Source organism: Theropithecus gelada, chromosome 12 (assembly GCF_003255815.1).
Source record: "Theropithecus gelada isolate Dixy chromosome 12, Tgel_1.0, whole genome shotgun sequence".
In the NCBI taxonomy this organism is placed as follows: domain Eukaryota; kingdom Metazoa; phylum Chordata; class Mammalia; order Primates; family Cercopithecidae; genus Theropithecus; species Theropithecus gelada.
Window position 1 is genome coordinate 37,693,348 of NC_037680.1, and position 12,842 is coordinate 37,706,189.

The 12,842-nt window shown below is 34.8% G+C and overlaps 1 protein-coding gene across 1 annotated transcript in view; it reads left to right on the forward strand.

The window, feature by feature from the left end:
- The window catches only part of PSMD14 (proteasome 26S subunit, non-ATPase 14), a 111,089-nt gene that overhangs the window by 85,931 nt on the left and 12,316 nt on the right, over positions 1-12,842 (forward strand). Inside the window, exons 9-10 of the mRNA XM_025404321.1 lie at positions 3,934-4,008; positions 8,396-8,521. Coding sequence (XP_025260106.1) covers positions 3,934-4,008; positions 8,396-8,521 — 201 coding nt within the window. The remainder of the gene's footprint in view (positions 1-3,933; positions 4,009-8,395; positions 8,522-12,842) is intronic.

Sequence of the window (12,842 nt, forward strand, 5' to 3'; positions counted from 1 at the left end):
AAATGGGACCAAGCCAACAAGTCACAGAACAAAGCCATACCTTAATGTACTTTCTTATTTTTCTAAGACAAGCTAGAAAACAACCCAGAAGAGCCTGAAGGGAATGGTAATATCTGTAATGAATTTTACTTTATGTTAGCAGAATATTTAACTCTGGGATCAGAAGCCTTTCAGAAATGCCATGCCTTTTATTTTGAAGGGGAAATTAGCTGGTGTTAAGAGGGGCCTTGCTCTTAAACCAGCTTTCAAGTAGTAGGGATAAAAGTCTGATAACAACCATCAGCTCACATGCTGGTGGTCACTAATGATTTTCTAACAGATTTTTTTTTTACTATTATACTTAAAGTAGTAGAGAAAAATTATGATTCATTGTAGACATCTATTTAATAATTTGGGAAAAGTTCAAATATGTTAAGTAAGAAAAAGATTATACAGCAGAATATATCAGTTCTCCATTCTGCAAGCGTGTATTTTATAGATGGTGCCTGTATATTTTATACCAGGATATTAGCATTGGTTACCTTTGGATGGTAGAATTGTGAGATTTTTTTGTCTTTCCTTGCCCATGTTTCTTAAATTTTTGTTCAGTGAAACATACATTGCTTTTAGAAAATGTTATTTTTAAAGTACTAATTGACAGTGTTGAAATAAGCTAAGAGACAAAGGTTATTTTCACTTTCATGTTTTATATAATAGAAGCCACTAATAATCTTCATAGAGAGGAGAAAGTATAATGCCTGTACTCTAGGCTTTTATATTAATATATGATAATGTATATTATTTTGCACTTGGAACATTTGTCTGTTACTGTCAAATGTTTAGAATTGAGAGTTAACAAGCATTTATTTTAGTGACTAAATTTTTAAACTATTCCATTATAAACTGTTCAGTGACATTTTGGATTCTTAAGTGTCACAGTAAATTTGAAGATTGGTAGTCAGTCTAATGGAAATTTAGTAAATACTGATGCATAGATGCATGTGCTAAGGCTAAGAGCCTCTAAGTATAGTGTTGAGTACAGTTGCATTGTTTAATAGAGTTAAGCTATTTGGAAAACATTGTATCAGTAATTACTGAACATATAAGTTATAAAACAATTGCACTAGAAAGGAGCCATTGTAATCATTTCGTACATGAGGAAACCTGAGGCCCATAAAGGTGAGTTGCCCAGGTTGCCCAGTGAGGTAATGCAGGAACTAGTACTCATAACCAGATTGCTTCATTCTTTTATATTATCGTTGGAAATTTAATTAATTAATTTTGGCATAGATAATATATATACAGTTAAAAAAAATTTACAGTACAAAGTCATTTAGCAAAAACTCTCCCTTCCTCTTTCGCCTTCTGCAACTCAGTTCTCCACTCTAGAGGGAACCACAAAACACATTTTGTTTCTTTTCAGTTATTCTATTTATATTCAGAAAGCTTCATTTTAGAACGTGATTTAAAGGATATCAGTTACCACCATATTTTCAGTTTATCAATATAAAATAAAGGCAAACAAATTTGTCTTTAGATCCAAGCACACCTTTTTAAGGAGCATGAAAACTTTAAAAACTTATCAGGAACCCATGAATAGCTTATATATAATTCGTAAACTGTGTGTTTTATAATGCGCCTGCTTTTCCACAGCAGTGAGTGCATAGAGGTAAAATCATAAGTCAGTTGGTCGTGTGTAGTTCTACATGAACCCAAAAAGGACATGGCTGGTTGACTTATGATTTGGGAGGAAGGCACTGGAGGCACCACAGCAGGTGAGTAAGTGAAATTGAAAGACTACTTGAGGATATCATTTGATTTAAACTTACCATTGTTTTGTTATTTTTATACCTGCTGATCTTTCTTGCTGTCTGTGTTAGTTTTATTGCTTTTATCTAAAAAACTGATTTTCAAGTAATAGGGATAAAAGTCTGATAACAACCATCAGCTTACATGCTGGTGGTCACTATCAGGAACCCATGAGTCACTATCATGAACCATGACTATCAAAATGAGACTATCTGATTTTGATAGTCTCAAAAATATAGGGCCTAGTATCTGTGGTTCCATCAACTGGCTTCTGTATGTATTGGCTATAGCAGTTACTAGCTTTATGACCACCATGTAGGGTTGTGCAATTAGTGAGTGCATTGCGCAAACATGCTTGGATGAGGGCGCTTCCAGCTCAAGCTCCACTGTCTGCAGCCAGACTATGTCTGCTTAGAGGACTGAGCACCTTTTTCTAATTCTCTACCAGGATGATTCATCTCCTAATGTACACAAATAGCACAGATTAAAGGAAGCCCTGATCACTTCTACTTTTTGGTCTGTACAGAATAGCATTTTTATGCACTAAAATTTAATTCATTGCTCCCGATGATTATTGAAATGAATAAGGATTTAATATATACCCTTGGTACTTTACAATCAGTCACTGCTTCCTATGGAATTTCATAGCTCACTTTTATAACAGACATTGGTAAAATAAGAATCTATTGTTAAAGTACTCATCTAAAATATTTTCATACTCATTGGAGTGATTTTTGCTAGCAAAGCTTAAAAATTAACATAATGCTTTGTTTCATCCTGATCCTTAAAGTACACAGACTTAATCCAAGAATTTCCTGACATGTATTGTAGCATAGTATGTTAGAAAGAACATAGGCTATGGAATAAGAATGACCTAGGTTCAGATCCCCATCTAGCCTTTCACTAGCTATAAACTTGGACAAATTACTATTTGTGTCTTATTTTCTTTCTTTTTTGTTGTTTTTGTTTTTTATAGAGATGGGGTCTTGCTATGTTGTCCAGGCTGGTCTTAAACTCTTGGGCTTAAGTGATGCAGTGCTGGGATTACAGGCTTGAGCCACTGAGCCTGATGCTGCATTTTATTTTCATCTGTCAAAATACAAATTGAATTGCCCTACCTTACAGTACTGTGAAGACTAGAAGATTTAATGTGTAAAGCAGATACTAGCTGCTCATTAAATGTTCTCTTTTTTACCCCTTCTTCCTCTACCTCGGTGACATCTTAAGACCTACATTGTAAAAGTCCATTAGTTAGAGAAGTGGTGATTATTTTGGTTAGCTTTTGTCTTTAGATTCCTGAGGGTTAACTCCAAAGTCCTTTTTGTTTTTATACTTGTTAAAAATATCCCTAAAGGTGTATTTCTGTACTTTCATGTTTTTCTAGGCTGCCAGAGGGTCCTTTAGGTCCACCACAATACTGTTGAACCTCATTTGAACACTTGATGTTGTTAGACTTAGATATGGGGGCAGTTGTGATTTGATTTCAGGACATCCAGGATTATTGTTTCTTAATAAAGCCATGCCGTTAGCTTAAGATTTTATTATGATTGGACTGTTCACCTTGGAAATAGAGTGAGGTGAAAAAAATTCTGGTTAGTGAGACTGCATGTCACTGGATAAGAGCATTAGCTAGACAGACCCAGTAAAGACCAAAATCCACATTGTTAATTTGGAGACATGCATAACATAATTATCTGAATCAATCATAATTGAATGAGGAAAAGGGGAACTCCAGATTAATGTGGGTAAAGAAACAGTTGTGTTATTGTAGCTTTTTAGGCTTTTCATTTGAAATACCCATGAGCCCCCTAGATATCATAAAGTTAGATTTAATAAATTATGAATGATTTATAAACTTAGCTTACAATAAGATCAAACCTTATCTCTGACTGAGCAAGGCTACTGAAACTGCTTAATTTGTGCTCCTCCATATCATGCTTTGAAGAATGTGTAACCCATTCCTCTAAACCTTAGGTTTAAACTTATAGCTAAGGAAAATACTTTAATTTTGTCTTAATTTACTTAAAATAAAATGCCTTTATTAGAGGATGGTACAGGTATTATGTAAGAATATCAACAGTTTCAAACATTTTTATTAGGTGAAAAATAGTAATTTGTCCTTTTTAAAATCATTTATCTATATAGGCATTAATTCATGGACTAAACAGACATTATTACTCCATTACTATTAACTATCGGAAAAATGAACTGGAACAGAAGGTAAGTTTGAATTTTTATCTTATAGGAGGAAAAAAGTCTTTTTCAAACCATTTAAACTATTACCTGGAATGTGATTTAAATTTGAATTTTTGACCTCTTTCAGTGTTTCGAAATATTATTCCATTATTGATGAATTGCAGCACAAAATAAAGGCATATTTTATTGGACTATTTAAAAACACATTTTACCTTATTGGTAGGTGCTGAAGTGGGAGAGGAAGTAGGAAATAAATCAAACACTCCACTTTGGTTTTATGATAAATCATAAAAATATTTCTTTTAGTTCTGTGATTTTCTGATTAACTTATCCTCTTCAAGAAAAAGGCTTCTTGTAATTAAATTAGTAAATATATTGCTCTATAAATTTGAGAGGAATGACTTAAATTGCAGTTGTGTCATGCTTTTTGATTGTTTATTTTAAGAGAGAGGGTCTTGTTCTGTCTCCCAGACTTCAGTGCAATGGTGTGATCATGGCACGCTGCAGCCTCAAACTTTTAGGTTCAAGGGATCCTCACTCTACAGCCTCACGAGTAGCTGGGACTATCGGTATGCACCACCACACCTGGCTGTTTTTTGGGTGGTGGGTGGGAGGTAGAAACGGACTCTTGCTTTGTTGCTCAGGTTGGTCTTGAACTCCTGTGCTCAAGTGATCCTCTCACCTCAGCCTTCTAAAGTGCTGGGATCATTAGCATGAGCCATTGCACCCAGCCTAGTGCTTTTAGAAAACATACCATGTTTACTTTAAGGAAAACTAAAAGTGAGTCAAAGAGAAACAGTTATAGGGTTTTCAGATAATTTGTACTAGATTCTTATCCCATTTTATACCAGTTTTCAAGTTTGATTAGTTTTTAACATTACCTGACATTTTGATGAATTAGCATTCTCATTTGTTTCTGCTATTTTAGGATTATTTCTAGTATAGTTTTTCTCTCAACTAATGCCAAGTATTTAACTCTGCCTGTTGTTTTTTGATATTACAATCTGAACCACTTTCCCCCTCTTTACTATTACAATTAGTCATCCACCTAATTAGTTTCTTGTATTTCTCTCTGAGAAAGTTAAAAGCATTTTTTAAAAGAACACTGAGTTTACTGTTGATTGATAGCCAGTAAGTTTTGGTTAGTGAGACCACTCTCAAGTCTGAAAGTGATAAGTAATCAGTAGCAAATAAGATCATTCTATCTAGCCCAAACTGTTTCTCACCAAGGTGTCTTAGATGGGGATTCTGGTACATGGCAAGTGGCGGATGGAGTGAGCTGGGCTCTCCACGCTTACCCCCTCTTTCAACCAGATCACGTCCATTTTTAATCTAATCTATACACTGGGGGGGGAGGGTATGCAATATAAGATTTTCTTTGAAATAAGAATTCTAATTTTGTTTTTTTTAAGTTTGATAAACTAGAGTTTTAAAAGGTGAAATCCACTTATAAACTCATCTGAAGAGCCCAGTGCTTGAGCATGTAATGAGCGAGGGGAGTGGGGGACTACTTCCCCCTTGGCCTGAGGGGATCCTATAAAGCTGTCTTCTAATTCCTGCCTGTGTACCACAGTTTACTTCTGCTGTGATAGATTTAGTTGATTAAGTATATTTTTAACACTTATTTTTAATTTTACATGGAATGAGTACAGGCTGTGAAAAATGGCACCACTCAGGTACAAACAAAATTCATTCAGAATATAAATATTTTATCAGACTGCTATCTGATACCCATCTATTCGGAAATGTCTAGCTAATTACATCAATTTTTTCTTTCTCTTTTTTGGGGGATTATCTCATAAACTTAGCCATTTTCCTTGGCATAAACAGCAAATATATAAGCACTTACATAAATTACTTAATGTTATGTTTATGTTCTTAATAGCCCAGTTTAGCTGTTAAACTGCCTTCTTGGTAACAAAAGCTCTGCCTTTACTCTTATCCAGACAACTTGTATATTTAACCCCAAGCCTTACTTGAGGGTCTCAAGGGAATCCTTGTCCAGGTATGATAGGAATATCCTGCTGCTCCTTGGGAACTGTCTTTGTTTGCTTTTGAAGTGGTAGGGAAATCTTAAGTCTCAACACTTAATTATAGGTGGCTATATAGCATAGGTAGTTGTAGCAGCATCCACATTTCTCAAACATGTATTTTCTAGAATGGTATCAGTGGAGAAGCTAGGAAGCAATCAAAGAAACTGAAATCATCTGTGGAGGGTTTTCCTAATTTTTTTTGGCATACTCTCTTTGCCCCTGGAGCCATAGTAAGAAAATGGGAGAATTAGTGCCTTTGGAACCAAAGGAAGGGAATGGAGGAGTTTTGTATCTTGAAAAGCCTTATAGGTGATTTTGACAGGCAGCTTATTTTCCAATATACGATAAAATTTGTACCACAAATAGCTGTAAATTTCTAAGCAAGTAGGATAATTTTTCTAAACTAAACCCCCATATATCTCCAAGTACATCTTCAGATTCTCATGGGTCAGGGATCTCATTTAAAGTATAACGGTTCTATTGACAAAACAACAATCATTTTATAGCCATCATTTTTTTTCTTTTACTTTTCACAGTTTTGTGAATCATCCAAAGGGGAAAACTTATTTAATGATAGTCCTTAATTGAAGGAAATTTGTAGGGTAGGACTTTAAGAAAAACTGTCTTAAAATGTAAACTTGAAAACTTAAAAACTTCTAAGAATAAGTACTCAGAATTGTAAGTCCAATTTGAGAAACATTGAACTAAGGTGTTTAGTTTCATGATCACTAATATAGGGTCCAACCCTAATTTGCTGGTGTGATTGCACATGAGTTTGTTTGTTTGTTTTTTTTTTTTTTTTTTTTTTTTTTTTTTTTTTTTTTTTTTTTTTTGGAGTCTCACTCACTCTGTCACCCAGGCTGGAGTGTAGTGGCGTGATCTCAGCTCACTGCAACCTCCGTCTCCCGGGTCCAAGTGATTCTTCTGCCTCAGCCTCCCAAGTAGCTGAGATTACAGGCGTGTGCCACCACACCCAGCTAATTTTTGTGTTTTTAGTAGCGACAGGCTTTCACCATTTTTTTTGGTTTGTTTGTTTTAGAGGTATGAAGTGGGAGATCAGGGGTCTCACAGCCTTCAGAGCTGAGAGCCATGAACAGAGATTTGCCCACGTATTTATTAACAGCAAGCCAGTCATTAGCATTGTTTCTACAGATGTTCGATTAACTAAAAGTATCCCTTATAGGAAATGAAGGGATGGGCTAAAATAAAGGGATGGGCTTGGCTAGTTATCTGCAGCAGGAGCATGTCCTTAAGGCACAGATGGCTCATGCTGTTGTTTGTGGTTAAAGAACGCCTTTTTTTTTTTTTTTTTTTTAATTATACTTTAAGTTCTAGGGTACATGTGCACAACGTGCAGGTTTGTTACATATGTATACATGTGCCATGTTGGTGTGCTGCACCCATTAACTCGTCATTTACATTAGGTATATCTCCTAATGCTATCCTTCCCCTCTTCCCCCTCCCCACAATAGGACCCGGTGTGGGGCTTTCACCATTTTAACCAGGCTGGTCTTGAATTGCTGACCTCAACTGATTCGCCCGCCTTGACTTCCCAAAGTGCTGGGATTACAGGCATGAGCCACTGTGCCCAGCCTAGATAAATCTTTTATTCTCAGCTTCATGGCTTTTCATCCTGACAATAAGGAAGTTATAGATGGAATACCAGAATGTGAAGGAAACTTTGAGATTACCTAATACAAGCCCTTAATTCATAGATCTCTAAACTGAGGATCAGAAAGATTGACACAAGGTCACTCAGTAAATAGGGCATTTATCTCGTTATCTTGGCATTGAAAAGCTAGGCTATATGAAAAATTAGAGATACTTTGTGTAATATTAATATGAATGTCATTCATTCATCAGATGTTTATTGAGCTGTTATTAGATATTGTTCTAGAATATAGACCCTAGTGGTCTTGAAATGAATAGGGCAAAATCCCTGCCTTCTTGATTTCCCTTTAGTGGGAGAGAAATGCAGTAAACAAGTAAACAAAAATTTCAGGTCTTTGTAAGCGTTATACAAGTAATACAGCAGGTTAAGGGAAGAAAGATTTTGATTTTGTTTAAGGTAGTGTAGTGCGACTATTTTAGGTATAGTATTGTTAGGGAAGACATCTATCTATAAGGAAGAGAGGAAGGCAAGTTATGCAAAGATGAGAATAGCCTTCTAGGTAGAAGGACAGCAAATGCAAAGGCCTTGGTGTTGGAGTACTCCTTAAGTTATATTAATATAAATACAGGAGCATTCTAATTGGAGTTTATTTGCATTAATAAAGTTAAATTTAAATCATTAAGTCAAAAAAAAATTTTTTTTTCTCTAGACAATGAAGGGGGTATCCTCAAGGCAGAAAAATAATTACTTTTTCTTTATTTTTTAGATGTTGCTAAATTTGCATAAGAAGAGTTGGATGGAAGGTTTGACACTTCAGGACTACAGTGAACACTGTAAACACAATGAATCAGTGGTAAAAGAGATGTTAGAATTAGCCAAGAATTACAATAAGGTAAAAGTTACTTCCACCGTTTGTTCTTTATAATCTTTGGAATACATATGATTAGATGCCAAGCATTGTATAAGTAATTAAAAATAGAGAAGCCTTTTTTGTAAATAAAATAGTAAATATTTGCTTAGCAGTTCATCTGGTCTGCAACTACTCACCCTTGCCTTTCTAATGCAAAGGCAGCCTTACACAATATGTAAAGGAATGAATGTGTTTGGGTTCTATTAAAACAAGCAGCTAGCCAGATTTGTCCCATGGGCTATAGTTTTTCAACTCCTGTTGAAGACCATGTAATACAGTTGCATATTTGAAATCTCTTCATTATTTAAGGTATGTTTTTCTTGAAGGGGACAGGGAGTAAGGGGATATAGATAACGATTAACAGCACTTACTACTTGCTGTGTATAATTTATATTATGAATGTTTCTATTTTTCATTTAATAATTATTTATTAAAAATCGAGTGTGCCAGGCATATCATACATGTATACATATAGATTGCAACTCATTAATGGGTTGAAAACCTGCAATCTGAAAATACACATTTATACATTATGCAATGTTACATTAACAAATATTTATTGAACATCTCTTATACAAGTTATAGTAAAAAAAAGAATCCTTGCTTTATTTATAGGAAAACAGGAACAGTTAGACAAGCTTCTAAATAATCAGCGCATTAGTTAAAAATCAGTCTGTACCATAACACCTTCATATTCAGATTGTCCACAGACCAGCTATATCAGCATCACCTAGGATCTTGTTAGAAATGCAGACTTTCAGACCTACTGGCTCAAAATCTACACTTTAACAAGTTCTCCAGGAGATTTGTATACTCTTGAAATTAGACATTAGGAAATACTACCATAGAGAAGACCATGGGAAGCCCTGTAGGAGTTCAGAGGCTCTGACTTTGAGGCTGGCCAACATTCAGGTTGCTGTCTTACAGATAAACAACAATCGAACTAGGCCTTAAAGCATAAATAAGGCTTGAACATACAAAGAAATGTTACCCTAGGCAAAATAAACATCACAGGCAAGGGCTAGGAGATAGAAAAGGCATAGAACAGATCCCGCAATCCCACCACTGGTTGCACATCCAAAGGAAATGAAATCAGTATGTTGAAGAGATGTATATACTCCCATGTTCATTGGAGCATTATTCATAGTACCCAAGATATGGAGTCAACCTAAGTGTCAATCAACAGAGGAATAAAGAAGATGTGGTATATAGATATACATACAATGGAATACTATTCAGCCATTAAAAAAAAGGAAATCCTGTCATTTATGACAACATGGATAAACCTGAAAGGCATTATTTTAAGTGAAATAAGCCAGGTATTGAAAGCCAAGTACCACATCATCTCACTTATATGTGAAATCTAAAAAAGTTGAACTCATGGAAGTAGAGAGTAGAATTGTGGTTACCAGGAATGTGAGGTTTGGGTGGAGCAGGGTGGGTGGGGAGGTGTTGGGGAGAAAACAACACACAGGACATGTTTAGGAAACAATATGCTTGGCTAGTATGCATAGTACCTGAGGGTGAACAGTGCGGAATTAAGTTTTAAAAAGTTTTTGAAGTCAAATAACAGCACTTGGGATGTCAGGATAAGAGGTTTTTTTGAGGAGTTTTTTGTTTTGTTTGTTTTGTGAGATGGAATCTTGCTCTGTCACCCAGACTGGAGTATAGTGGTGCGATCTCGGCTCACTGCAACATCTGTCTCCTGGGTTCAAGAGATTATTCTGCCTCAGCCTCCCAAGTAGCTGGGATTACAGGTGCCCGCTGCAACACCTGGCTAATTTTTATATCTTTTAGTAGAGATGGAGTTTCACCATGTTGTCCATGGCTGGTCTCAAACTCCTGACCTCAGGTTATCGACCCGCCTTGGCCTCCCAAAGTGCTGGGATTACAGGAGTGAGCCACCGTGCCTGGCCTGAGAGTTATTTTTGATCAGAGGCATGATATGCTTAGAACCTGACTTTAGAAACATAATTTCACAACAGTATAGAAGGAATGCTGTAAGAGAAGATTTGAAATGGAGAGTCTGTTTGAGAGGAGCTTGCTACTACCCAAACAAAAGATACGAAGAGCCTGTATTATTACCATGGTAGCAGTGGGAATGGAGGTATCAATAGGCAAATAAATAAAGCATGGTACTGGTTGGATAGACGAAGTAAAAGCAGGAGGAGGAATCAAAGAGGAATTCAAAGTTTCCTGCCTAGGTGACCAGTAGTATGGTAGTACCACTAGCATTTTCAATTTAGGTACAAGTAGAAGGATTGAGGAAGGAGGTAAAGAGTTTATTTTTAAGGAAGCAATTAGAAATGTGGGACTAGGAATTAATGGTAAGGGCTAGAGCTCAAGATTTCAGGATCATAGTTAAGATTGTTGTTAGTTATTACACCAAAACGTAATATTTCCCTTTTAAAAATAAATACATCTTAAAAATATATTTTATCCAAGAGACAGTGTATAAAATTTACCAAGTGTAACAAGAAGACTTTTGAGAGAACTAAGCTTTAAAATAAAGTTGATGGGCCCATGCAAATGAAATCCCAGCAGAATTAGGGTTGGCTTTGAAAAGTATGCCCTGATTATAGTGTTTCAACTGGAAATCCCCATTAGTGCTAGATCGTAGGGAAAATATTTCTTATCTTTCTAGTGTATGTTTTCATGCTGTGGAGATTAGATAAAGAGAAATAAATCACTTACCATATTTTAAATAGTTAACCTTTTATAAGTAAAAAAGTTATGACTTAAGTAATTATTCAGCAGACTGTAGGAATGGTTTTCATTTCTCTGTAACATTACACGTTTAAGTAAATTTGTATTGGTACCACTGCCAGGAAATAACCTATTTATGGTTACTGCTGCCCATCTACAGAAGTTTTTCCTATTTTACAGTTTTAAAAAATCTCTGTAGTACTCAAAAACTTGTAAGGTTTGGTTATAAAATGAAAACAATGTGTAAGCTGTGATATGAAAGAGTCCAAATTTGGGAATGTAATTCCCTCTGTGATTGAAAGAAATACGGTGGGTTTTTTTAGTAACACTTAAAATATAAAAAGAAAGGCCCATGCTACCAATTCTTCATAGTATTCTTTTTAATTGGTTGGTGTTTTAAGCTAAGGTAATTACTGTTGGATGCCAGTTAGGTCCTAAAGTAAAAGAAGGTTAGAAAATAATTAAATTCTTATGTCGCAAGTTTTCAGTTTCAAGTCTGAATTCCACACAAATTCTGCTTGATTATTATTAGTCATTTGATTTTTTCTAATTACTGAACCACAACACCCACAGTTCTGTTTTTCCAAGTCTCCTAATTTATTCATGCCAAGATGCATCTGCTATTTTTTTTTAAATTTTGATAATGTTTGATTACATACTTGTAAATGAATGTGCAGGTGAAAAAATGAATTGCGAAGAACATTTTAAGAATAGCATAGAAACAAAAATTTACCTTTTTTTTCCCCAAGCATGTAGCGCTATAAATTCTGAGATCTGACACTTTACTGTTCAGGTGGAAATATTGACCTACTTAGTAACCTGAAAGAAAGTTTGAATATTTCTTTTATATGCTTACATATGAAATATGTAAATATACAATTACATTTGGTTTAATACAGTAGCTATACTAAATGCAGATATCTCATTTGGTAGTACAATATGATAAAAACAACAGATATAAATATTGGGGAAAAGAGGTAAGATTATTATTATTTGGATGTGATAGAATGTGTTTGCAATCAAACATAAAAATCTAAGAGAATAAACTTAGAAAACTCTTAGAACTGTTTTAATCAAGAATTATATAATTGGTAAACACAGTTATATAAACTGAAAACAGTCGAAAAGTAGGCAAATCAGTTACAGTAGCATCTAAAATTATAAAATATTCAGGAATTAACCATCACAAGAAATGTAAATGTGTAAGTGTGTATGACTTATGTGAAGAAAACGAAAAACATTTGTAAATAAATTGGGACATACCATGTTTCCAAATGGGAAGACTTAGTATTGTAAAGCTGCTGTCAGGCTTCCCAAAAGTTACTATAATTCTAGTAAGAATATTAATGTGAGCTTTGAAAAATTTGACAACGTGACGTTAAAGTTTATCTTCATAAAATAACAACTAGCATTTATTGTTTGTTATGAGTCAGAATGGGAGAAAATATTTTTACCTATAACACAGAGTGAGCTAGTACCCAAAAATGCATAATACTCAGAGAATTCCTATAAAATATTTATTTTATTTTTGTTTTTTATTTCTGTAAGTTACTGAGGAACAAGTGGTGTTGGGTTCCATGAGTAAGTTCTTTAATGC